This window comes from Anastrepha ludens, chromosome 3 (assembly GCF_028408465.1).
Source record: "Anastrepha ludens isolate Willacy chromosome 3, idAnaLude1.1, whole genome shotgun sequence".
Taxonomy (NCBI): domain Eukaryota; kingdom Metazoa; phylum Arthropoda; class Insecta; order Diptera; family Tephritidae; genus Anastrepha; species Anastrepha ludens.
Window position 1 is genome coordinate 44214298 of NC_071499.1, and position 23998 is coordinate 44238295.

Here is a 23998-nt window from a genome sequence, read left to right on the forward strand (position 1 = left end):
ATTTTTTGAATTTTTATTTTTAAGATGATGTACTTTTAGAATATGCCATAAAAAATTTCGAATTTTTAGTCCAACACAAGGTATATAACCCCTTAACCGAATATTAAAAGCCCCATACACGAACTGCAGCCGAATCGTCAAACCGCATAACGATCATTCAGAAGGGCATAGGTCGAATCTCCGAGAATGAAACAGCAAAATGATAGAAAACATTTTTTCTAATAGCGGCCGCTTCTCGGCAGGTAATGGCAAAGCTTCAAATATATTGCTGCTATAAAAAAAAACTCCTCACAAAAAAATCACTTTCCGTTCAGAGGCGGCATAAAACTGTAGCTCCCTCCATTTGTGGAAAAACATTAAGATACATGCCATAAACAGGTGAAGGAGCTCGGCTAAACGGCCAATAAAGGGGGTAAGCAAGAATTATATATAGAAGGTGATCAATTTAGAGGTATCGAATTTTAAATTGAAATATAAAAATGAATATTAAAATTGATTGGGCAAACATTATTATTTCTGCATAGAACCATTCATGACATTTATTTTTTAATGATAATTCTTTTCAAATGTTGGCCGCAACTGCGCCGTAATTCGACCATCTGTAAACACCAATTTTGAATGACTCGCAGGAGAACTTCGGCCGGTATCTCATGAATAACTTTAGTGACGTTGCCTTCCAATGCCTTAATCGAAGCTGGTTGATCCACAAAGTATTTAGATTTAACATACCTCTACAAATAAAAGTTCAAAAGCGGGATATCACACGATCTTGGTGGCCAATTCACTCATCCGAGACGCGAGATAAATTGCTCACCGCAACGACGACGGAGTAATTCTATTGCTTCACGGGCTGTATGGCAAGTAGCGATGTCTTGTTGGAATCAAATGTTGTGGAGATCACGGGCCTCAATTTTCGGCATCAAAAAGTCGTTTATCATGGTGCGATAGTGTTTGCCATACACTGACATATTCGCCAGTCTTGTCTCTAAAGAAATATGGGCTGATGATTCCTTCAACTTATAGAATGCACCAAATGGTTGTTTTTGATGAATATAAAGGCTGTTACTGAATGGCTTCGGGTTCCTCTTCAGCCCAAATAAGGCAATTTTGCTCATTTACGTAGCTCATCGCTGAGCTCTCATCGTTGGCCGGCCTGAGCGTGCGATGAACTCATTTCGCAAGGGACGATTTTCGTAATAGAATTTGCGATTTGTAAACGTAGGCGTGAAATGTCAATGAATACTGAAAAATATGTATTTAGTCTGACAGTAGTCACGCGTGATCTGTCACAAAACCCCTATTGGAAACCCCTTTATACATGATATTGTATTAAGAAAAATAAGCATAAGAAAAATGGTTTGTTTTTAGTCATTAAGAAACGAACATTAAGCACTGTCTGTATATCTGTAAGATTTTTTTAATCATAGACTTAATAAAGATACGAAATGAAAAATAAGTTAAAAAAAAATTATATGGCAGATGATTCTCTCACGGCTCTCAATTTACGTAAAGTGCATAACTTAGGAATCTAAAACCTTCAGGTCTCTATACTTTCTAAGTATAGTGAAAGTTAGATTAACTACCTTCAAAGAACCATCCGCTCTCTTGCAATAGATTTACGTCAGGGGTTTTTCCAATTGAACAACTGTTGCAGGTGGATTTTACGAATAGTCTGCAAAGCACGCAGAGTCTCATTTCATTTATCTCCTCGAATCGTGGGCCGACAAAACATTGAACACAACTGCTTTGGTCTACTAAAAGAGGTGATATTTAAAAACAATTATAATTTATACAATTAATCGCAAACGCTTCAAGGGTTCAGATAACACCGCCTCTGATTTTCAGCAAATATATACTAATGACATTCCGTAGTTACCAAGGCTCACATGTGTACATATGGTATGTTGGCATGGCAGTACCTATCTCTTGATTTGTGCTTCATTGGACGACGTTTGGTACACTTCTAAGTAGGTTATTTTGATTTGATGATTTGTTAGTTTCATTTATCAATACGTGCGTATATAGAGAAAGCACATATGTCTATATGTATGAGTGTATGTATGTATGCAAGTGTGTATGCGCTTGAGCAACATACTTAAGCACGAAAAGAATTCTAATCATAATTGAAACTAAATAATTGATTGGCTCTCAGGCACATACGCATCGAAGAAAAGTGAATCAATTTGTATTAGTGTGCTGATGTGCGCCTATGACTTTAAAGAAGTCGATTGCCGTGCCACTTGAATTACTTATTTCTAGTTAATGGAGTGGTTGGCTCATTACTACTTGATAAGTGGTGTAAAATATGAAGAGATGAAATTTTAATATAGTATCATCATACATGTGGTCATTAAAATAAGTACTCCCCACTTTCATACGGAAAATGAAATTCCATAAATTAATTTACCAATTATAAATAACAATTCATCTTTTAAAACTTAAGGAGGTATTCTGGTCTACACGCTTTACTTTTAGGTATTTTTAAAACAAAGATAAAAAAATTAAAAACATTTTTACTATCCATTTTTTTATGGTTATTATGAATATTGGAAAAGTAAAAAAAAAAAAATTAAAATCGTGGAGTTACAGGCCGGCTACATAAGAAACGGTGCTCCATGGTTGACATGATTCCAACCCTTGTAGTGATCTAAAACAAACAAATTAAAAAAATTATTCATTAGTTAGGATGTCGCTATCGGATTACGCCAAATCAAAGAAAAAAAAAAATTCACAAAATGGCGTCAAGTTGAAAAAAAAAATTTTTCTCCTCTCTTTTTTTACTTTTTCAAATTTTTTAAAAATACTTCAAACTTAAATTTTTCAAAATCCGTGGCAGGGGCGATAGACAGATGTATAATAAAAATTCTTATCAAACTTCAAAGCGATCGGTCAAGTAGAACTTGAGATATCTTAACGACTATCTCAAAAAAGTAGTTTAGAGAAAATCGCGTTTGACGTTTGAGAAACGATTTCAATAGAATAACTTAGATCATAAAATTTACTACTCACTCTGGATTAATCGTCGATATATTATAAAAAAGGGTTGTGTGGGATACAAAAGATTTTCTGAACGAGTCCTCCATCCGGTAACATCTGCCGTTCATTTTGCGATTCGCTCCACTCGGCCGACTTAGACGCTACGTCACAAAATCCGCTGTATCTCCGAAAATAATTCGAATTTTGAAAAATCCGTTGAAGGGCATATTTTTGAAGGACTAAACTTTGAAAATATGCAAAAAAAAGAATCGATTTTTTTCAAATTTCTAGACCAGTATACCCCCTTAAACTAGTGACAATGGGAACAAAAAGGAAATATTCATGTTCAGATATGGATACGATAATCACGAAAAAACACTTAGTGATTTGATAAAAAATCTGTTTGAATTATTGAAATTAAGCAATAACCACTGTGCGCACTATGATTGTAAAGACTTTTTGTATTCGATTTGGCATAGAATTGACAAGTTCCACTACGACAGGTTTCTGTGAGAGTCGAATACTATAGTTCTTTGATTTTGTGCCATAAATCTTGCTTATTTTTGAATGTTTCCTTCCCGATTCGCTTCTTTAAATCCCCATAAAGATTTTCAAAGGGCCTTAGGTCGGCTAACTAGTTTAGCGGATCCACAACTTTAACATTATTTTGTAAAACCCATTCACGTACTAACACTCAGGAGTGTGTTGGGTCAATATATATGTTTATATGTGTAATTGTCATTGTTCCGAATAGAGTACTTCACTCTTATAATCAATTTTATATTGAAGTTCTCAGATCCAATTATCTCAATTTCGCCTCTCTTGCAAGAGAAGTTTAAGCGTTTAATCGGCTTTCTAGAAGTCTTTATCTTGATTTTGCGATGCTAAGGTCTATGTTCAAGTCGCTTATTGCGTCTTATTATTCATCAAGTTAACTACTTATATATTCAATTTAGTTATTGTTTAGTAAAACCATTGACTTAAATAAATAAAAATAAATACAGTTACTCTAAAAGAAACACACGTCGATAATTTGAAAATAACCAACCGTCCCTTATTGGGTCATTATGGAATAGAACTGAGAGCGAAAAGGGGAAATAGAAATGAACGGTGGCAATGTGAGAAAGTTCGTACCACCTGTTCATGTAGAAAAAGTCAACGTAAATGGGTATTTGTGACGAATAAAAATACTTTCCGAAACAAAATGTAAAACGTTGAATACATAAAACTCATTAATGGATTACTCCAATAAATATAAGATTTTTAAGAAAATGACTGTGTAGCATGAGGGAGAATTTTTTCATCAGCAGCAGTTTGAAATTAATTTGATCGAGCTATTTAGATTCATATAGTATTTAATTTTATCACACGCATACAACCCAAATATGTATTAGGTGCGCAAATACGTTCTCGCGTTTTTTTTCATGAAAATACATCTTTATTCTGAAAAAATGGTTACAAGTGAATTATTGAAAGTATTGCCCATCGCTGGCTACTTTTCCCACCTTTCTGGTAGATCTCGTATATCGTCGCGGTAAAACAGGAACGACGATAAAGAAGCCGGAGGAGTTTTCTTTTATGTTTTATTGTCGTACTAGCATGGAAGTCTTGCGAAGAGAGATATGATAGATGGATTAGAAGAGCATGACATTTACTGTCGTGTCGCTATTTTCTACTCGAACCGTGAAAATGTATGCTGAAGTCATGCAAACTTCTTAACAAACCGTAGCAAAATACTCAGCTGGTCCCCAAGGTGAGGCTCTTCACAATCCAATAGAATACTTGTAATGTAGGCAAGGGAAGTCGGCAAATTAGATCCGTAACTTCGGGATAAGGATTGGCTCTGAATATTGACATAGTCGGGCTTGAAAGGGAAGCCATAATACCAAGTGGTGGCAAAAATTATGCGTACATACTTATTATTTTTATATATGCTGCATTTTGAAGAAAGTTTTCTGCATACAAATTCTGAGCATTCGTTACACGAGTATGAAGTGAATGCACAGGACTGCCTGCAAACAAAAAATTCTAAAATCAATAATATTTTTGAGCTACTTGAAATTTTAACTTTATTATACTAAAATTCAATGGACTATAAAACTGCATACTCGAAATTTTTCTAAAAATTCTGGTTAAAAAGTGTGAAATTTTGATGAATATTTGTGGTATTTTTTTCAAATTTGCACAAAGTTTGAACCTTGGACTTAAAGAGTGGACACGAAAAATATTGGTCGGGCTAAAATTATTATAACATAAAATTTGTATAAGCTTTAAAACAATTTTTATTTTATTTTCTTTTAAGCGTACTTTGTTAATAAAAAAAAACTCATATCAATTCTCTTTGTTGTAAACAAAATGGCGCAATTTAGATTTGACTCCTCTCATTAGGTGATGGACATCAGTTTTTGTTACGGTATCTGCTACTCTCCGCCGTAGCCGAATAGGTTTGTGCGTGAGTACCATTCAGAATTCAGAGAGAGAACGTTGGTTCGAATCTCGGTGAAACACCAAAATTAAGAAAAACATTTTTCTAATAGCGATCGCCCCTTGGCACTCAATGGCACACCTCCGAGTGTATTTCTGAAATGAAAAAGCTCCCCATACAAAATATTTGCCGTTCGGAATCAGCTTGAAACTGTAGGTCCCTCCATTTGTGGAACAACATCAAGACGCACGCCAGAAATAGGAGGAGGAGCTCGGCCAAACACCCAAAAAGGGTGTACGCGCCCATTATATATTGGGTAGTCGAAAAAGTCTTTTCGTATTTTGTCAATAGATGTCGTTGGAATCATCTATCTCCAGTGCTACCAATCACATTGTGTTTAGCTTCATTTAACCAAAAAAAAAATTAAATTCGGAGAAGTTGAAAAAAAGTTATAGCTGTTCAAAAATGAGTGAAAATAATGAAGAAATTCGCTATATTTTGAAATTTTTGTATAAAAAAGGGAAGAATGCCACGCAAGCCACTAATAAATTTTGTGAAGTTTACGGAGACGATGCTGTATCAGTTCGTGTAGCACAATAATGGTTCGCTCGCTTCCGTTCTGGAAATTTCGATGTGAAAGATGCACCTCGCTCCGGTCGACCTATCGTTGAAAAAGTCGATGAAATGATAGAAAAGATTGACCAGGACCGTCACATAAGCTGCCATGATATCGCCAAGGCACTAAACATTCATCATCCAACGGTTTTGAACCATTTAAAATAGGCTGGTTACAAAAAGTAGCTCGATGTTTGGCTACCACATGAATTGTCTGTGAACAATTTAATGGACCGAATTAACACCTGCGATTCTTTGCTGAAACGAAATGAAATCGAACCATTTCTCAAGCGAATGGTAACAGGAGACAAAAAGTCGATCAAATACGAAAAGAATGTGTGAAAAAGTTCATGGTCACAAAGCCAGGATTGACGCCTCGAAAGGTTATGCTGTGTGTTTGGTGGGATTGGAAAGGAATCATCCACTATGAGCTGCTCCAGCCTGCTCGAAACATTGATTCTACACTTTACTGTCAACAACTGATGAGATTGAAGCAAGCAATCGAAAAAAAGGCCAGAACTGATCAGCAGAAAGGGCGTCGTCTTCCATCAGGACAACGCTAGGCCACACACATCTTTGATGACTCCTTAATGGAGTAAAGTTGGCTTCAAGAAAAGCCTGTGAAAATTACTTGTCGCAGTTTTTCGCCGAGAAACCACAAAAGTTTTACACTGATGGAATAATGTCTCTAGAAGAAAAATGGCAAAAGGTGGTCGACCAAAATGGTACGTATTTGGTTTAATAAAGTTCATTATAAATATTAAAAAAAATGAGTTGATGTTTGATTAGAAATACGAAAAGACTTTTTCGACTACCCAAATATAATTTGTTGATATACATAATTATTGTGTTTTATTTAAGTAAAAGTCTTCGGTAGAAGCACTACGAACTTATTCCCCAACCCAATACATCAAGTTGAAAAACTAAACAAACCAAAAAAAAAAAAAAAAAAGTTTTAAATGATGGAAAACACCTTGTTCCTCAACTAAATGTCAAATTGATTACAAACCTAATCGTTTATTGATTGTGTTCACTTTTGGAACTATCTGCGTTTACGTAATAGATATCTTGCAACTCGCCAGCTGCAACCGAACGCAGCTGACCGAACCGGCTTTTTATTATCCCTATATGCACTCGTATGATGACAATCAGCAGCTTCATTTATTTACATATACTTATACATACACATATATGCATATATGTATATTTATATGCTGCGATAATGCCCTCAGCTTGATTGGCCGAGTTGTTTCAATTGATACGCAATCCAATGGAAAATCGCAACGCATTGCACAAATATGAGTATCAAGTGAATTGGCAATGTAAAAAAAAATGCGGGACAAAAAAAATTAAAAAAACAGTTGAAGAGCTTGCGCGTGCGCACCTTATCAGAGCTACGCCATGCTTGTGATGTGTGGGCAGCAGCGACGCACAACGCGCAACAGCAAAGACACACTCGTCTGTGACGTTGGTCCCGTTGGTTGGCGCGAATGAAAGTTTTACTACATAAATATTTATAATCATACGCGAACTTAAGTACTACACAGCCAGGGAATTCAGGCGCGCTTACAGCAAACATCCACACACGAAATACAAAAATAAATTTTCTCATTCAGCAAGCGATGTCCCACTTCGGGTTTCGTTGGCGCGACTTCCCATTCGTCGTGCATGTGTGTGGGTAGTCTAGCTTAGTCGGTCGTTTGGCCAAAGCTGCCTGTGGAATATAAGCGCCGATTTTAGTGATAGCGGTAACAGTCAAAGATCACACACTTGATCGAATCAGATCAGATCAGATCGGTTGAGTTTAGATCAGCAGTGAAGATTAGATGAGAAAGCAATGAGTGTGCGCAAGCAAGTAAAAAGTACAATTTTAGGAATTTTGGGGAAAAAATAAATAATTTCTAAACTAAAATACACACACACACACAAATAACTAAACACAAACACTCGAAAGTGCCCGGTATGCATACAAGTCTCGTACGTAAAGTTCTCTGAAAAACTGGTTAATGAGTAATTGAATAAAACGTAAGACTCGTCCGTCGCATTGCACCAATTTTCGATTTGATTGTGCATGAGTTCGAAGTTAATTAAGTTTTTAAAGTGGCGCGCAAAATTAGTCGATCGCAGTTATTCAATGATAACAGTTGTGTTTTTGTTTACTCACTCAAAAGCTTAAGACGTTCCGCAGCCAATAAATATAAATTACAGTTTAGCTGAAATAGAGAGTGCATTATTGATGGCGGTGCAGGCGTTACAAATTTAAGTGTTTAATGATTAAAAAGGCAAGTTAATTTGTAAAACAAATACAAAATTTTCAAATACAAAGTTTTAACAAAAAACTTAAATGTGAAATTAAAAAAAAAAAAAAAATTATAAAGCATGGATACAAAAATAGTTTGAGCTGCAATAAAGTGCAAATCTCCTATATTTTATATAAAAGATCCATTCGTAATGCACAAAACTTTTTTTTTTTGAAACTGTTTTCAAAAATCAAATGTGTAAAAAGGAAACATTACGTCGAAAGTCCAGTAAATACTTTATTTGAAAATAATTTATTTACTCGTAGAATAAGTGAAAATAAAGCCAAGTATGCAATTTGCAATGAAATAAAAACTTAAAATAAAAATTGTTTTATTTTTGGCGTCTAAGTACAAAAATTAATACTCAGCACAGAAATTCGTAAATTAAAAATTACTTTTAAGTAATAAAATGATTAATAATTATAATATACTTGTACGGCCGCCGTAGGCGAATGGGTTGGTGCGGAGTATGCAGCTTCGAGTGTCCGTACGTGAAACTCCCAATGATAGAAAGATTTTTTTCTAATAGCGGTCGTCCCTCGGCCGGCAATGGCAAACCTCCGAAGTCGACTCCGAACGGCAGATATTTTTTATGAGGAGCTTTTTCATAGCAGAAATTTGAGTACACTTGGAGGTTTTGCGCTTGTCAGCCGAGGAGCGACCGCTATTAGAAAAACTTTTTCTTCATTTTGATGCTTCATCTTTGGTGTTATATAAATATAATAATTACAAACAAAAAATGGAAAAAAATTGTTCGGTATAACGCTCGCTTATTGGAACATAATACTGTCTGGTACCAGCAGCCCATTAAGCAAAACTCTGTCTCTATTTTTATTTAGGTGGTAATAGTGAGTTGTGAACTTTTTTTTAACTATTATTTGAATGGCGGGATGAAAATCCATAAAATGCCAGGATATTCCACCTTTTATTTTTTCATCATTACGCTGTACCCGACGGTTCCGTTATCCCTGATTTTCATTAAAATTATTTAAAATGAAGAAGTCAATATATTTTTTTCAAAATTGGCATACCGTTCAGTTATACATAAAAATAATATACAATTTTTTTTATTTTAATCATTTAACATGGCGATTGTACACTCAATTCTTCCGAGAAGGTCGCAGCGGGGCTTCTCAATCGGCGGGCATTGTAGCATCGGCGTCAGTGACTTCAATACAAAAATCCAAAAATTTTGTTGTTTATTAATGTCATAATTTCTATATGAATTAAAAACAAATGGAAAAAAAAATCGAAGAATAAAATGCTTAAAAAAATTGAATTTTGGGGCGAATTTTCCTACTATCATATTTTTGCTGCAAAAAAATTATTTTTTCGAAAAATTTTCGAATTGTAAATTTACATAAAAAATAGTATCATAAAAAAGATGTGTGCTAAATTTGAGAGAGATCGGTCAATAACTTTTCGAGTTATCGTGTACGCCCATTCGAAAAATATAATTTTGAGAAAAACGAGTCTAAAGTTTGAATACAACGTAACTATACCTCTCCCGGTGCTCGAACGCAATGAATAGAGCCGTCACGGTTGACCATCAATAATTTAAGAAATACTTAAATTTACGTTCTAAAATTTTTTTTGACATATTTTTAAAGGATTATATTACAATAACATTTTATGAAAAAAAAAAATTTTTTTTCGAAATTTCACAGCTATCTGTGCCCTTAAGCAAAACTCTGTCTCTATTTTTATTTAGGTGTTAATAGTGAGTTGTAAACCTTTTTTTTAACTATTATTTAATTGGCGGTATGAAAATCCACAAAATGCCAGGATCTTCCACTTTTTTATTTTTTCATCATAAAACTGTACCCGTCGGTCTCGTCATTACGGCAACTTTTTCTTATACTTAAATATATTAAAAACGTCGGTCGTCACGTACGCCTTACCCGACTGTTGCTTCGCGACTGCGAATTGCAAACTTCAACCCTCCGTTGAACACCTTTTTTAAAACCTTCGGTCGGGCGCCTGGGTCAGGCACTTTTTCGTCCTGTTCGAGGTTCCTTTTCAAAAGGTTATATCCCGATAAACCGATATAAAATTAAGTTTTGGGAAGCTATCTGGAAGCTCAAGACGTTAGCTATAATATAAATATGTATTATATGTTAATTCTCGAATATGGAAATTATTTGATTATTCTTAAAGCCGCAGCCTGCCACAGTAAAAGTCAGCAACCAAATACTTACACTTTTCTTATACTGCCTCCTTATTTCTTCAAATATACATTCATCCATAATTTTCCTTCACTGAGACCTAAACCCTTAAGACGAAGAAACAAAATATTTATTGTGTTACAATCATTTCTAATGCGTTAAATAATTAATTAAATTAATAAATTCAATATTTTATAATTATATATAATAGGACTATGAATAAGTTCGTGCGGTTTTTTTTCGAAATTTGAAACTTTATTGACGTAAAATGGTTACAAATTTTATATTCAAAATATTGTCCATCGCTTACTACTACTTTTTCCCATCTTTCTGGCAATTCACGGATTCCCTTTGTGAAAAATTCGGTCGGTTTTGCCGCAATCCACGAATCGATCCATTTTTTGACTTCATCGTAATTACGGAAGTGCTGGTCAGCCAGGCCATGTTGCATCGATCGGAAGAGATAGTAATCGGATGGCGCAAGGTCTGGACTATACGGCGGGTGGGGTAGGACATCCCATTTGAGCGTTTCTAAGTATGTTTTGACCACTTGTGCAACATGTGGCCGAGCATTGTCATGTTGCAAAATAACTTTGTCGTGTCTATCGGCGTATTGCGGCCGTTTTTCTCGCAGTGCTCGGCTCAAACGCATCAATTGTCGTCGGTAGACATCCCCCGTAATCGTTTCATTCGGTTTCAGTAGCTCATAATACACAACACCCAGCTGGTCCCACCAGATACACAGCATAACCTTCAGGCCATGAATATTCTGCGCCGACGTCGATGTTGAAGCATGGCCAGGGTATCCATACGTTGCCCGACGTTTTGGATTGTCGTAATGGACCCACTTTTCATCGCCAGTCACAATTCGATGCAAAAAACCCTTTCTTTTGTGCCGTTGAAGCAGTTGTTCGCATGCCATAAAACGGCGTTCAACGTCTCTTGGCTTCAATTCATACGGCACCCAATGGCCTACCTTTCGGATCATTCCCATGGCTTTTAAACGTTTGGAAATGGTTGATTGATCAACTCCCAAAGTTTTTGCAACCTCTTCTTGCGTTTGAGCCGGATCTTGATCGAGCAATTCCTCCAATTCGGTATCCATGAACTTTGGCGGCGCACCCTCGCGTTCTTCGTCTTCCAAGCCAAAATCACCACTTTTAAAGCGTGCAAACCACTTCTGGCACGTTCGCTCAGATAGAGCATGCTCACCATAAACTTCCACCAAGATACGATGACTTTCGGCTGCTTTTTTCTTCATATTAAAATAATGAAGAAGAATTCCCCGCAAAAACACATTATTTGGCACGAAATTCGACATTTTCAAGTGTGGTAAAAATATTGTTGTTTACGCTTCAAATAAAAAACGTATACTGACGTTTGTGCCTTACGACAGTAGCTCTCCAATGAATGTTTGGAAATGTGGATCGATGGAATAATAATCAAGTTACGCCATCTGTTGTAAAACCGCACGAACTTATAAATAGACCTATTATTATGTCGAGATTGCTGCTCACATACAAACTCTCTTATGCGAAACACTTAAATCTGAAGCCTACTGACTCTAAAGGCGCTAACAATGCAACTTAGCTTAAATTTATAATATCAATAATACTCGAATCTGCATTTCAAAAATACTAAAAATTTATGATGTGTGCTCAAGGTCGTCCATATTTTATGGGCTGCAAGCTTGGGGTGTCGACGAATCCGATTCAGTTCAAAGACTTCTATGTTTCTTTATTAAAAAATAATATATTTGCTGCCAAATACGCCGAATTATATTATATAATTCACATCGAAACATATTTCCTTCCGCAATATCTACTTACATACACTCCGAGCACTTTGCCTTGCGGTTTTTTATTCTGCCCAGTCACAGGCGTCCACACATCCTTGCTGAGGAGACTATACGCCTCGGCACTGATTGGGTAAAAAAAGTGGAAGGATAGCTCACAAATGTTAACTATGGAGTCTCTTAATGCTCTTACTACTGAGTCCTTGTTTTAATAGCTTCGTTTTTAGACAATCTGAAGAATAGAAAACTTTCAACTTTTCTGGAGTCTGCTATTAAATCAGAATTAGGCGATTTGTATGCTAACTTAGCACTTAGATTAATTAAATATTTCAGTGATGATTTTTTTTGCCTACGTTATTAACTTAAGTTTTCTTGCAAGTGGAAGTCATTTTAACCCAAATGCGAGACTTTTTAAGAGTGTACTTTCTGCCGCCTGTAGAGTTTGCAACTTAGGTGTCCCTAAAACACAGAACACATCATAGCTATTTGCCCCATTTGTAAAAATTTTCATTTAGTGTATGAAATTCTAATATTATAAATATCTAAAATGGCTCTATTTAAAGAGCTTTGTATAAATATTTATCCTGCTATCTCAAATATAGGAAATTTGATTTTAAACGAATTTTCTTAAGTACTATTTTGAGTTTAAATAATATTTTGTGCGTACTGAAGTTTTAGTTATATTTGAATTTTATAATACAATTTTTGAACCTGAATCTCTTGAATTAAATTAACTATTTTATATCATTCCTGTACCTTCTACCAATTATAAGTACTCGTTATATATATTTAATCCTGCCATAAGTTCTGTTACAAGTTAAGTCCGTTAGAGATATGAAATTATAATACTTTTTTTAATAAAATTAGTTTAATCATCTAAATATTATAAAAAAAATTTAAATTTCATTCCAAATGGTCACCATTTGCTTTTACACAAACCTTCAAACGATTAGGCCATTCAGCTATTGCAGCACGCACGGTTTCCACGAATATTGACGCCGCCGCTAGAACCAAAGATTGTTTGAGACTCTCCAAATTTCTGTGAGGTCTTCGACAGGCTATTCTTTCCAACTCTGATCTTTCCAAATTGTAATCTAATGGGTTCAGATCTTGACGGTCAATCTTCTTAACCCCTTTGTCGCCCCCCTTTACAAGACACTCCCCACCAAACCATTACAGAGGCTGGATGGTGGCCACACTGAACCCTTGGAACAAAATTTTTTGTGTCTTTAGAAGTTTAAGCATAGATTTTGTCGTTTTACTTATTAAAAAAATTTTGAACTGTTCAACATTTTCTCATCTTTGAAAAGAATATTTTCATGGCCGTTGACCGCGGGTCACGGAAGAACGCTGCTTGCATCAGTCGAGTATAATTTTCTTCAAGCACGTTGTCAAAAGATGACTAGTTGAGCGACGGAAGACTTTCAAGTGGAGATCATCTCTAATTGGTCTTGACATGAATCTGGTCCATACATTAATTTACCTGCACATGATTTCCTGCTTTCTAAGGGACTTCTGCGAATTCTTTCTCGAACGACTTTTATGGCTGCACTGGTGCGAACCACGCGAGGAGGACCACTTCTTTTTTTGTCAGTCACTTCAGACGTTTGGGAAAAACGATTGATCGTGCACTAAACAAACATTCTCGAAATATTAAATTTTTTCAACAATTCGTATATCTCACTTGCACTTTTTTCTCAGTTATGTAATCCTATCAGTGCAATGATATTTTCCATAGTTCCACCACTCACTCCATTGTTGATTAGCGAAATTTGCCATGAAACTGAGTATAATTTATGAGTAGACAACGCATACGAACAAAAGCAAGAATACGGAACTTCGTCACAGAATTAATGGCAGGACTAAGTATATAATTATCTTTTTAAAATAAAGAACTTTAGAACTCTTATAGAATTGATGCTTACACCCTTATTGGGTGCTTGATCGCTTGCCTTCTCCAATTTGCGGTGGGCGTCTTAATGTTTTTCTGCAAATGGGGGGGACCCACAGTTTTTAGCCGCCTCCAAACGGCAGATGGTTGGTTATAAGGAGATTTTTTATAGCAAAAATACAGTCGAAGGTTCTGCATCGCCTGCCGAGGATCAAGCGTTATTAGAAAAAACTCTTTCTTTCACTGAGTACTTCGTGCCCTGGAGCAAAAATCAGTTGACAAGACATTCTTTTCATCTTTAAGTTTTATAAATTTGTTATAAATTATTTTAATAATTTTATTATTTTTTTTTTTGTTTTAATTTCATTTATAAAAAGTTCGGCCTGCGCTGGATACAGTGTCCGACGGTATTTGTACTAATAAATCTGGGTAGGTAATTTCGTTAGCGTAAACTCGACTGACTTCTTCGTAATATCCATTTCAGTGCGGCCAATCGAAACCGTTCACTTGCTTTGGTTTGAATTAAAGTGGGACATATAGGGATACCACTACTTAAATAAAAAAATAATAATTTAGTATCTGTAGTATGCCCAATGACCAACACTTCGTCCTAAAAGATCTTTTGTGCCCTACTACATGTTTTAGGAATACTTTATGCTAGTGCCATTGACTGGCACTACTATCGTTAAATGTCTTACATCAGGTTAAATTTAGCCTAGATTTTCCCTACTCTGGTTAGGAATTGGTTGAAAGCCAAATTCTTTCAATAAATTTTTCGCCTTGCAGTCAAACTTAACTTGTAGAATATTTGCAACAGGAGCATTTGTGATTTTATGCGGATCTATATGATCTCGTTGAAAGAGGTACAGTCTTTTCTTTGCCAAGGCACAAGATATGCTCTATGGTTTCATCATCCTTCAGACAGAGTCTACACTCTGTCTTATTCCTAATCTGAAATTGAAAGAGATGGTAGTTTAAGCAATAGCGACCTGATGTCTACTTTCTGCATGTTATGCAATTACCTATTGTTGATAAAAGGACCTATAAGTCTTTTGGCTGGGCGAAGTTCTTGTGTGCCTTCCCAATGGGTAATTATTTAAGTATTCTTTCATATATATACCCTATTAAAGACACTGCTTACTTTTCAGTGAATTTGACAGAATAAGTTGTTGAGCTGGCGTCATTTAATAAGTGCCTTTACTATACTTTTTCTTTGCTGTTCTTTACTTTCCGTCTTTCATGTTCCAAACGAAATCATATCTGCCTCTCCTCTTCGATATTTAAATTACCCTAACCTAACCATTCATTTGAGTTTACAAAACTGCGCTATTTCCAAATTTCCAAATTTCTAAATTTTCAATCTTCAATCTGTATTTTCTATATTACCATTTTTGGAACACCCTTGCGCCATATATATAGGGATTTGTAATATCTCAAGGTATCTTGACCTACTGAAATCCGAGTAAGTTAGGTTAAGTTGCGATAGTTGGCACTCCCCAGTGAGGACTCGCGGGAACTCTAATTGCCAATCTGGTGAAACCATTTCGCCCCTTCGTAAACGATAAAATACTGTGGCTGGCTGCCGATTCGAAGGCTGGTAAAATTCCAAAGAAGTAAGAGTTTAGACACTCATTTGTTGTCTCAAGACTACCATAGCACAGGTTCATTTTGAAACGATTCCGGCTCGCCTATAACTCCCCACAAATGTCGCAATGTCCCAATTATTATTAGCAGAATTAATTTCGACGCGGCCTTTGGCGAATACTAAACATGTTGCTCAACAGCTGTACAAATAATTTTATTAACCTGACCATAATAATAAAGCCATAATACTTGTAGTGCAAATTGGGAGCATTTTGCCAAATTTGAAAATCGCCCCAAAATTGCTGGCATAAAATTAACGCTAGCAAGCGAAGACTTTACGTATATGCATACGAGTATTAAGGATTTCGTTTTCAGCTCGCAAAACTGCTATGTAGTTGTATATACATATGTATGCATCCACGTATTCCTACGTACATACATCTCGGCATGCACGTTAAATCATTTCAGAGATAACAAAGATTTATTAAAATATGTGAGCGGCTGACTAAATTGTCGGAACGTTTAAGAATTTATTGCTTTGACAGTAATTGCCCATTTCAGATTGCCAATTAAACTGATATTTGTATACTCGTAATATTCTTATTATAATATAAACATTCAGTTTTCCGCAGTTATGCCATAGAGCAAAAATTATCTCATTTCAAATTTAAAAAAACGGGTGAGAGCATTTCACCGAAAAGACCGAGTGACAGTAAAAGCTATGCAGGATCAGTCTCATATGCACGTGAAATAATATATATTATGTAGTAATGCTGCATACTCAGTTTTTAGTTTTTCCAAGAAATTAATTTTTTAAAGAACTTTAAAGTTTCAGAGAACTAAATTTTCAAAGAATTGTTTAAAATACTTACATCAACTACCATATATTATTTTAATATGGATATCAAGCGAAAGGGGATATACTTAGGTATGTATTAAAAAAAGTTTCTACTTTTCGCGTAGACAAATATAGATCTTTTATACAAATGGGTTATAACGGAAGGGTTATAATATCACTCAACTGGGGAGGGTACAAAGGACTACACGTATTGGCATCACCGGAGCGTGTAGAATTTGCCTCAGCGCTGTCCTGAATGTCGACTTTTCGACTTTTCCATCGCTGCACAAAGTGCAATCAGATTAAAGGAGGTTCGCCCCTGGAGGCGATCTCTCAAGGAGCATGATAGCATTTTTTGGCAGTTAAAACCTTATTTAGATCTCTCTATCCGCCATGCTAGTGCCTCTGTCTTCACTGAGGGATCACCGAAGGAGCTGGGGTTTTCTCTAAATCAATAAATTTATCTATTTTCTTAAAATTGCCGAATACTGCTACTGTTTTTTGGGCAGAAGTCTTTACGATCCGGCAGGCATGCAAAATGCGTAGGGAACGTGGCAGCTAAGGAGATATTAAAATTTGTTCCGATGGATAAGCCACGATCAAGGTTCTGATGATGCTATAGTGCAGATTTACACAGGTCAACTCCTGTCAGGTGGAGATTAAATCTCTTGAGTGTGCAGGTAACATTTCTCTGATCTGGGATCTAGGTGGTAGGAACATAGGGAGAAATAAAATTGCTGATAAGCTTGCCAGAAAGAGGACTGAATTGGTCTCAGAGACCTCCTAGCCGGTCATCGGCATCCCCTTGACTGTTGTTAAATGGGAATTGTAAAACTTACTTCTCAGGAAAGCTCAGAAAAGATGGAGCTCCATTTCTTCATGTGATATTTCGAAAATCCTTTGGCTCCATGACAATATACGAACGACTCAGACAGTCTTGGGGACTCCACGTTAATACCGATCATTGGACCACACGAGGAAAAGAGCGAGAGGCTTACCATTGCAGAAGCTGTGGAGACCTTTCAGAGAAGGAGATTGTTGAGCACTTTCTCTATAAATGTCCGTGCTTGGCAGCTAGACGATTAAGGTCACAGGATGTTCTTTTCTCCGACAGCCTGGGGCGGTGCTCCAACCTAAATGCCATCAATCGTGTCCGTTACATCAACAGCTCTGGCTGGCTGTAGATATCTGCCTGTTGGAGGTCTCAAAGAAGTATCAAAACGGCGCTTTAGTGCTATTTGGGGAGTGCCAGAGTGGTACTTCAACCACTCCAGCTACCTACCTACTTATATTACAAGGTGGCACAAAATAATCACTCTATTAAAGATTTATAATTTTTGCAAATGACTGCGTACGTCAATTATATTTTACACTTGCGAATTAGACAGTTGCCGTATACAAACAGTCAAACAATGGAGGGTGTAAAGTTCGAAATAAAGATTTCCATCATTTCAAAATAATAACACTTTCATGTCCTCAAAAACGAAATTGTATTGTACAACGATAAAGAAGAAAGATTAATTCGCGTGAGTATCGCCGTTGCAATCAATCAAACTGTTGAGTTTGGGCACAGTGAAGGTTCTTTTACAAAAACTTCTCTTTTATTGAAATAAAGACGTGCAGCTCAGTTCTTTTCAAAACCACACATAAATACAAAAACCGTTATCTTGCTTTTCACATCTTATACCATTTATTCAAGACAAGAGCCTAACAAAAGTGGCCACACAATAATCATTTTATTGAAAGAACAAATTAATTAACTATACAAAAATGTATGTGAATGGAATTTCACGCCATGCAACTGTATTCATGTCTGGCCACTTGAACCCTATCTTGGTTTTATCATGAAGAAAATCAATACGGCGAACTGCATTAATCAATTCATTGTCGAAATCTCCTTTGCGTATAATAATAGCAGGTTTTAAATGGTTTTATTCCTTCCATCTTCGCAATTGTGAAGTTTTCGCCAGAAAAGGGAAGAATCTACAGTCAGCAGATCTTTACGATCAGCCGCAAGGAGGGAATTTTATTATAACCATTTTTCATTTCCCATGGAATAGCTAATTGAGTGACAGACCGCCGTTCTGTTTCATTACGCTCCATTATTTCTTTTAAAATCTGCGAGTAAGTAAATCTCAAAAAACAGCAATCCTCCAGTCCGTTCACCTAAAAGCGACTCATCTAGGAAATTTTTGCATATAAAATACCAATTGGGACTAATTAGAATCAGTTTAGTACCAACTACACTGTGTTAATTAACTATAGCACACGGACTTATTGGAAAGTTTAGACAATTTATTAAGATGGGTTATTATGACTTAATTTTAATCATTTTTTTATAATAAATTTTGTTTATTTATTTGCTCCTCGTTTATTTTTAATATTTTTTTTATGAAAATACAGTTCACTCTTCTACAAAAACCATATAAATATAAGTGGGAAGCTTAAAAAAATTCAAGAAATTTTCATCCAAATTTGACACTTTTTAATTAGTTTTATAGCATTTGAATTTTGGTAAAATTAAGGGCAAGTTTCTTTCGAATAAATCAGTAATTATCGAAGCAAACTGATTTTTGTTAATTATTTTTTTTGAGTTCTTAAAAAGTAACCACTCCATGGAAGCCCCTGTGCATAATCACAAGAAGGTGCTGACATACCTCGTGCTGCTGCCTAAACTCACCTAGCTGATTTCACCCATATAAAAACCGATTAGATTCCTAATTTGAACCAATTAGCCTGAACTGTAGGGGAAAAAATCAGAAGGTGTGGTCAATTGATATTTAAGGATGATAGATACCAAGTTTGCTCGTTAGGTATGATGGAAAAAAAAATTTTTGAGGTGAACTTTGGATTCTACGTCATTCGTTTTGTGTTTCACTAAGATAAAGCTAAATTTTGTGAAACACAAAATGAATGTCGTCTGCTTATCTGTCAAATTCGCTCAGAGCCGAATAACAGTCTGCTAGGTAGTACACCTCTAAAAATCTTTTCACCATGATTGATATTGACCATTTACCAGCTCTTATCAAATTTGAAAGAATCAGCTGACTGGCTGACGTAACTGAGGTCATGATAGCGGTTTGTTTACGAAAAAACTAATATTGTTTTAGTGATATACGAAAAAATCCTACACAACGTCACTTCGTTGCCATTTAAATAGCGACTTATTTGACGAATGTATGAATACATGTGAAACGTTCATGCAAAATTTGGCTACTGAATCTCCCAAGCGATGTTGCACCTGAACTTCCCCTCACAATTTTAATTTTCACCATAGTTGTTGCACAAATCTTGTAAATCTATCATCCTTTAGCCGAAGTTACTCTTACAATTTTGTAGTTGGCCAAACCAGGCAATTTATCATCCTTGTGCCGGTACTACGTAAACAGTCTCATATAGAAATTTTCAGTGGTGCAATCTCATTTTTAGACCAGTTGCTATTCAGCAAGCAGTCTCTGGCCTCTAGTTTCTAGGCTAAAGAAAAGTTTCTATTGCGTCAGCGAACTTTTAGCAAGTCACAAAAAGAAAAATATAGAAATGGAAAAATCACAAAAAATGTGCGATGTAAAGTTTTCTTGAATACACGGTTTAAAATCTATTTGTCTTCTAGAAATGCTTGGCCAATTTATTAGGTGCAAATGACCAATTTGCGCTGGAAGGAAATACTTGAAAGAGTTTTTTTTGGATTTCTGAAATCATTGTGCTGGAACTGTATGCAGAAACCGAAATCGCATGATAATTACGCTCGGAAATTTAGATTTCTATTTGAACTTTGGGTTAGTTAAATACTCACACACAGAAAGACTCACGCCACTAGATATTTCAGCCATTTAAGTTTCTTTCAGCCCTATACTTCCTTTCAAATGGTAATTTCTCTGCAATGAGCCAACTCAGCGTTTCGAGAACTATTAGCTATATTTCCAAGTTAATAGTCGAGCATAAGCATAGCGAAACTAACTTTCCAATCGCTTCTGAACAGTGCAACAACAGCCAATGCTTATGCTAGACTACTAACTTGAAAATATAGCTAATAGTTCTCGAAACGCTGAGTTGGCTTATTGCAAAGAAATTACTATTTGAAAGGAAGTACGAATATAGGACTGAAAGAGACTTACATGGCTGAGTTATTTAGTGGCGTGAGACTGTTGACAACACTTACAACCTAAGTGCAATGCAAAAATACATTTATCAGACCAAAACATCTGTAGTTTTCATAACAAATTTATCGTTAAAGAGTAATAGGCGCTATTGACTGCATCCATATTACTATCTATAATTGCTTCAGCATCTTCAGCAGGAGTTGCGTCTCAAGAGTACATGAACCGCAAGGGATACTATTTATAAGTGTAGTATTAATCGATTGCTGACTTTTTACAATTTATTGTAATAATCGTTTCACATAAAAAATTTACGAAACGTACTACGTTTTTCAGTAATCATATTCCTTATTTTTTTAATTATTACAAGGAGTCGATTAATAGATTTTTTACAATCCTTGTACTGTAGTGTACGCTCACACTATCAGCTGACTGTCTTTATTGGTATTCACGACCAAATTTGTTGAATTCTTTGTGACTGCAAATTGCTCATTACCCGAATCGGCTTATATACATTTATGTGTATAATTGGCGCGTATACCCTTTTTGGGGGTTTGACCGAGCTCCTCCTCCTATTTGTTGTGTGCGTCTTGATGTTGTTCCACAAATGAGGGGGTGTGCCATTGCCTGCGGAGGGGTGACCGCTATTAGAAAAAAAATTTCTAAATTTTGGTGTTTCATCGAGATTCGAATCTACGTTCTCTCTGAATTCCGAATTGTAGTCACGCACCAACCCATCCGGTTACGGCAGCCATGTTCGCTTCTCGAATCGGCTTAAGTCACACAAATAGTCTCTAACTTAAGATCTCAATTTTAGTTTTAGCGTTTTCCCTTAAGTCCTAGTGGAGCATAGGGCGTCAACTACTCCAGAATGCTGCCGAATACGGTTCTGCGCTACAACCTCCAATTCGCTCCTTGATGAGCCGAGAGTTGCCATTTCGGATTCGATTGATCTTCGCCCTATTTGTTGAAACGGGTTCCGTCGCAACGCATATTTGACCACGTTGTCGTCGTCGTTTCGAAGTGTGTGACTAATCCATTGACACTTCCTTCTTCCCACTTCACAGGCAAGCTCGACCTGACTGTTAAGCCTAAGCAACTTGTAGTCGACTTGCGGCAGGTATAAATTACTGGGTACCTTCTTTAATATGACCGTCACCAAGTAAAGCGCTAAGTTGAAAATATTTAACTCAAAAGGGAACATTCAGTAGCACAAACCAATTTTTATCCCATCTAATATTCAGATCCTTACAATATTCTAGCTTATTTATATAAGTATTTGCATATAATTTCATCAGACATTTTTTAAGATTCTGCAATAGTTTATAATATATTATATTAATACAAATATTTTTCTTAAAAAAGCAACCATACTCGTATAGGTATATAAATTATCATATTAATCACGTGAAAAACATATTCACAGCAGCGGAACATTGGCATAAAAAAGTAATCGCTTGACACCTGTGTAAATAATTTCCATCATTCTAGTCCAAATTGCCGTCATTAGTTTTGTATAGCTGTCAACAATTTTAGCATTCTAAATTAAATTGTTCAAAATAATACCAAAGCAAAAAAAAAAATGGTTTTATACTTTCAACAAACAAAGGTTTTCAATTGAGTAGCTTTTACTTAAGCCCCCAAAAAAAAAATTCATAAAATGCAAATGCGGCAACAATTTTCATTTTACATTTCATTTTCACTTTGCCTCTTTGTTTCCTCACTGCCAAATGACGCTAATTAAACATAAAATTGAACTGAATATCATTTTTTATTGCAGATCATTAACCTACGCTTCACAAAAAAATTATAATTTTTGCTTGTTGGAAAAGCGTGTGGATTGCCGGACAGCTAAAACTCTAAAAGCTTTGTAAATAGTGTTTCCCAACAATTTCTAAATTCGAAAACTTGTATGACGCACCAGCTGGAGACGTCCCTTAATAACGAGCAAATGGATCCGTATATGAAGTCAACACATACAAAGCGCTTTGTGGTGGAAGATTCAAGTGAGTCAAATTTTGAAAACTTTTGTCGCTCTTATTCTAAAACTAATATAGGGATTTCATTATAAATGTAGACTTCATGTGTTTCGTGATCTTAAAGGTTTATAATAAGTGAATTAAAATATTATATTTTTACCGAGATGAATTTCATTAGTGGGGAACGTTTGGAAATAATTGAAATGTCATATTGCAATGTTAAGGCGATGGCTGTAACTTTAAGGTTCAGTAAAGTTCACTGCAAATTTAACTCAGGGCTTGAATCATCAGTGAATGTAAAGGGTTTTTCAATAAGGTCGGGTAGATGTTGAAATGGAATAAAATGGCGTTTGCTGTGTGGGACGTAGCGCCGTCCTGCTGGAACCACATGTCGTCTAGGTCCATATGGTTCAATATGGGCCATAAGAAATTGGAAGGGCCACCACGTCTACCGAAAAATGGGCGCAATGCGCGCAACGTTTGCGTTAATGAACACTCATTTTGATAATAAAGTTTTATCATTTGAACGTGCTGTTTTATCGTGTAACTTGCCATGATGATTTGGCATAAACAACTGAAAAACAACAAAAGATTTGACAGATGTCACCAAAACAAAATGGCTGCCACAGGGCGCCAAAATCGACCCGCGCCAATTGAAAACCCCTATATAACTCGTTACTGAAATATTCATGCTTCGGGCTACGGCATACGTGAACTTACTGCATTTCGCATGCTTCGCGATTATGACATCCGGTCACGAAATTGAATTTGAGTGAATGTAAAAATAAACAAATTTGAAAATGTAAACAAATAAAAATTGGTTGTGTATCTAAGCGAATCTAATATATTAAAAATGGTACTAGTAAATCAGCTGATTTGTTTTTTTTTTATTTCGCCGGGTCCATGTGGCTGTCAGCTCAGAATAAAGAAAGTTTTAAATAAATTTTGCTTTTGTAAGAGCTCCTCCAAAAAAGCTTCTCATAAAAATATCTGCCGGAGGCGGCCAAAAACTGTAGGTCCCTCTATTTGTGCAGCAACAACAAATCGGGCGCCACAAATTGGAGGAGGAACTCGGCAAAAACACCCTAAAAAGGTGTAAGCGGCAATTATAATAAATTGAACCCGAAGCAAAATGAGTTGCAGAACAACCGATTTTATTTCACAGACTTTTATTCTTTTGGCAACCGAAAACGTTTTAAAAATATGTAATGAATGGTTAATCCAAGGCGAATCTATTAAAGGTGATATTGGTAAATCAGCTGATTTATTTTTTTCTTTCGCAGTGTACATGTGGCTGTCAGCCGAGAATGAAACAAGACAAATGCATTCTTTG

General features: G+C 35.8%; 1 protein-coding gene across 1 annotated transcript in view; it reads left to right on the forward strand.

Annotated features, from left to right (window-relative positions):
* LOC128857849 (uncharacterized) overlaps nucleotides 1-23998 on the forward strand; it is a 72737-nt gene that overhangs the window by 19139 nt on the left and 29600 nt on the right. The window contains exon 2 of the mRNA XM_054093632.1: nucleotides 22467-22692. Within this exon, the coding sequence (XP_053949607.1) occupies nucleotides 22599-22692 (94 nt within the window). The 5' untranslated portion in view covers nucleotides 22467-22598. The remainder of the gene's footprint in view (nucleotides 1-22466; nucleotides 22693-23998) is intronic.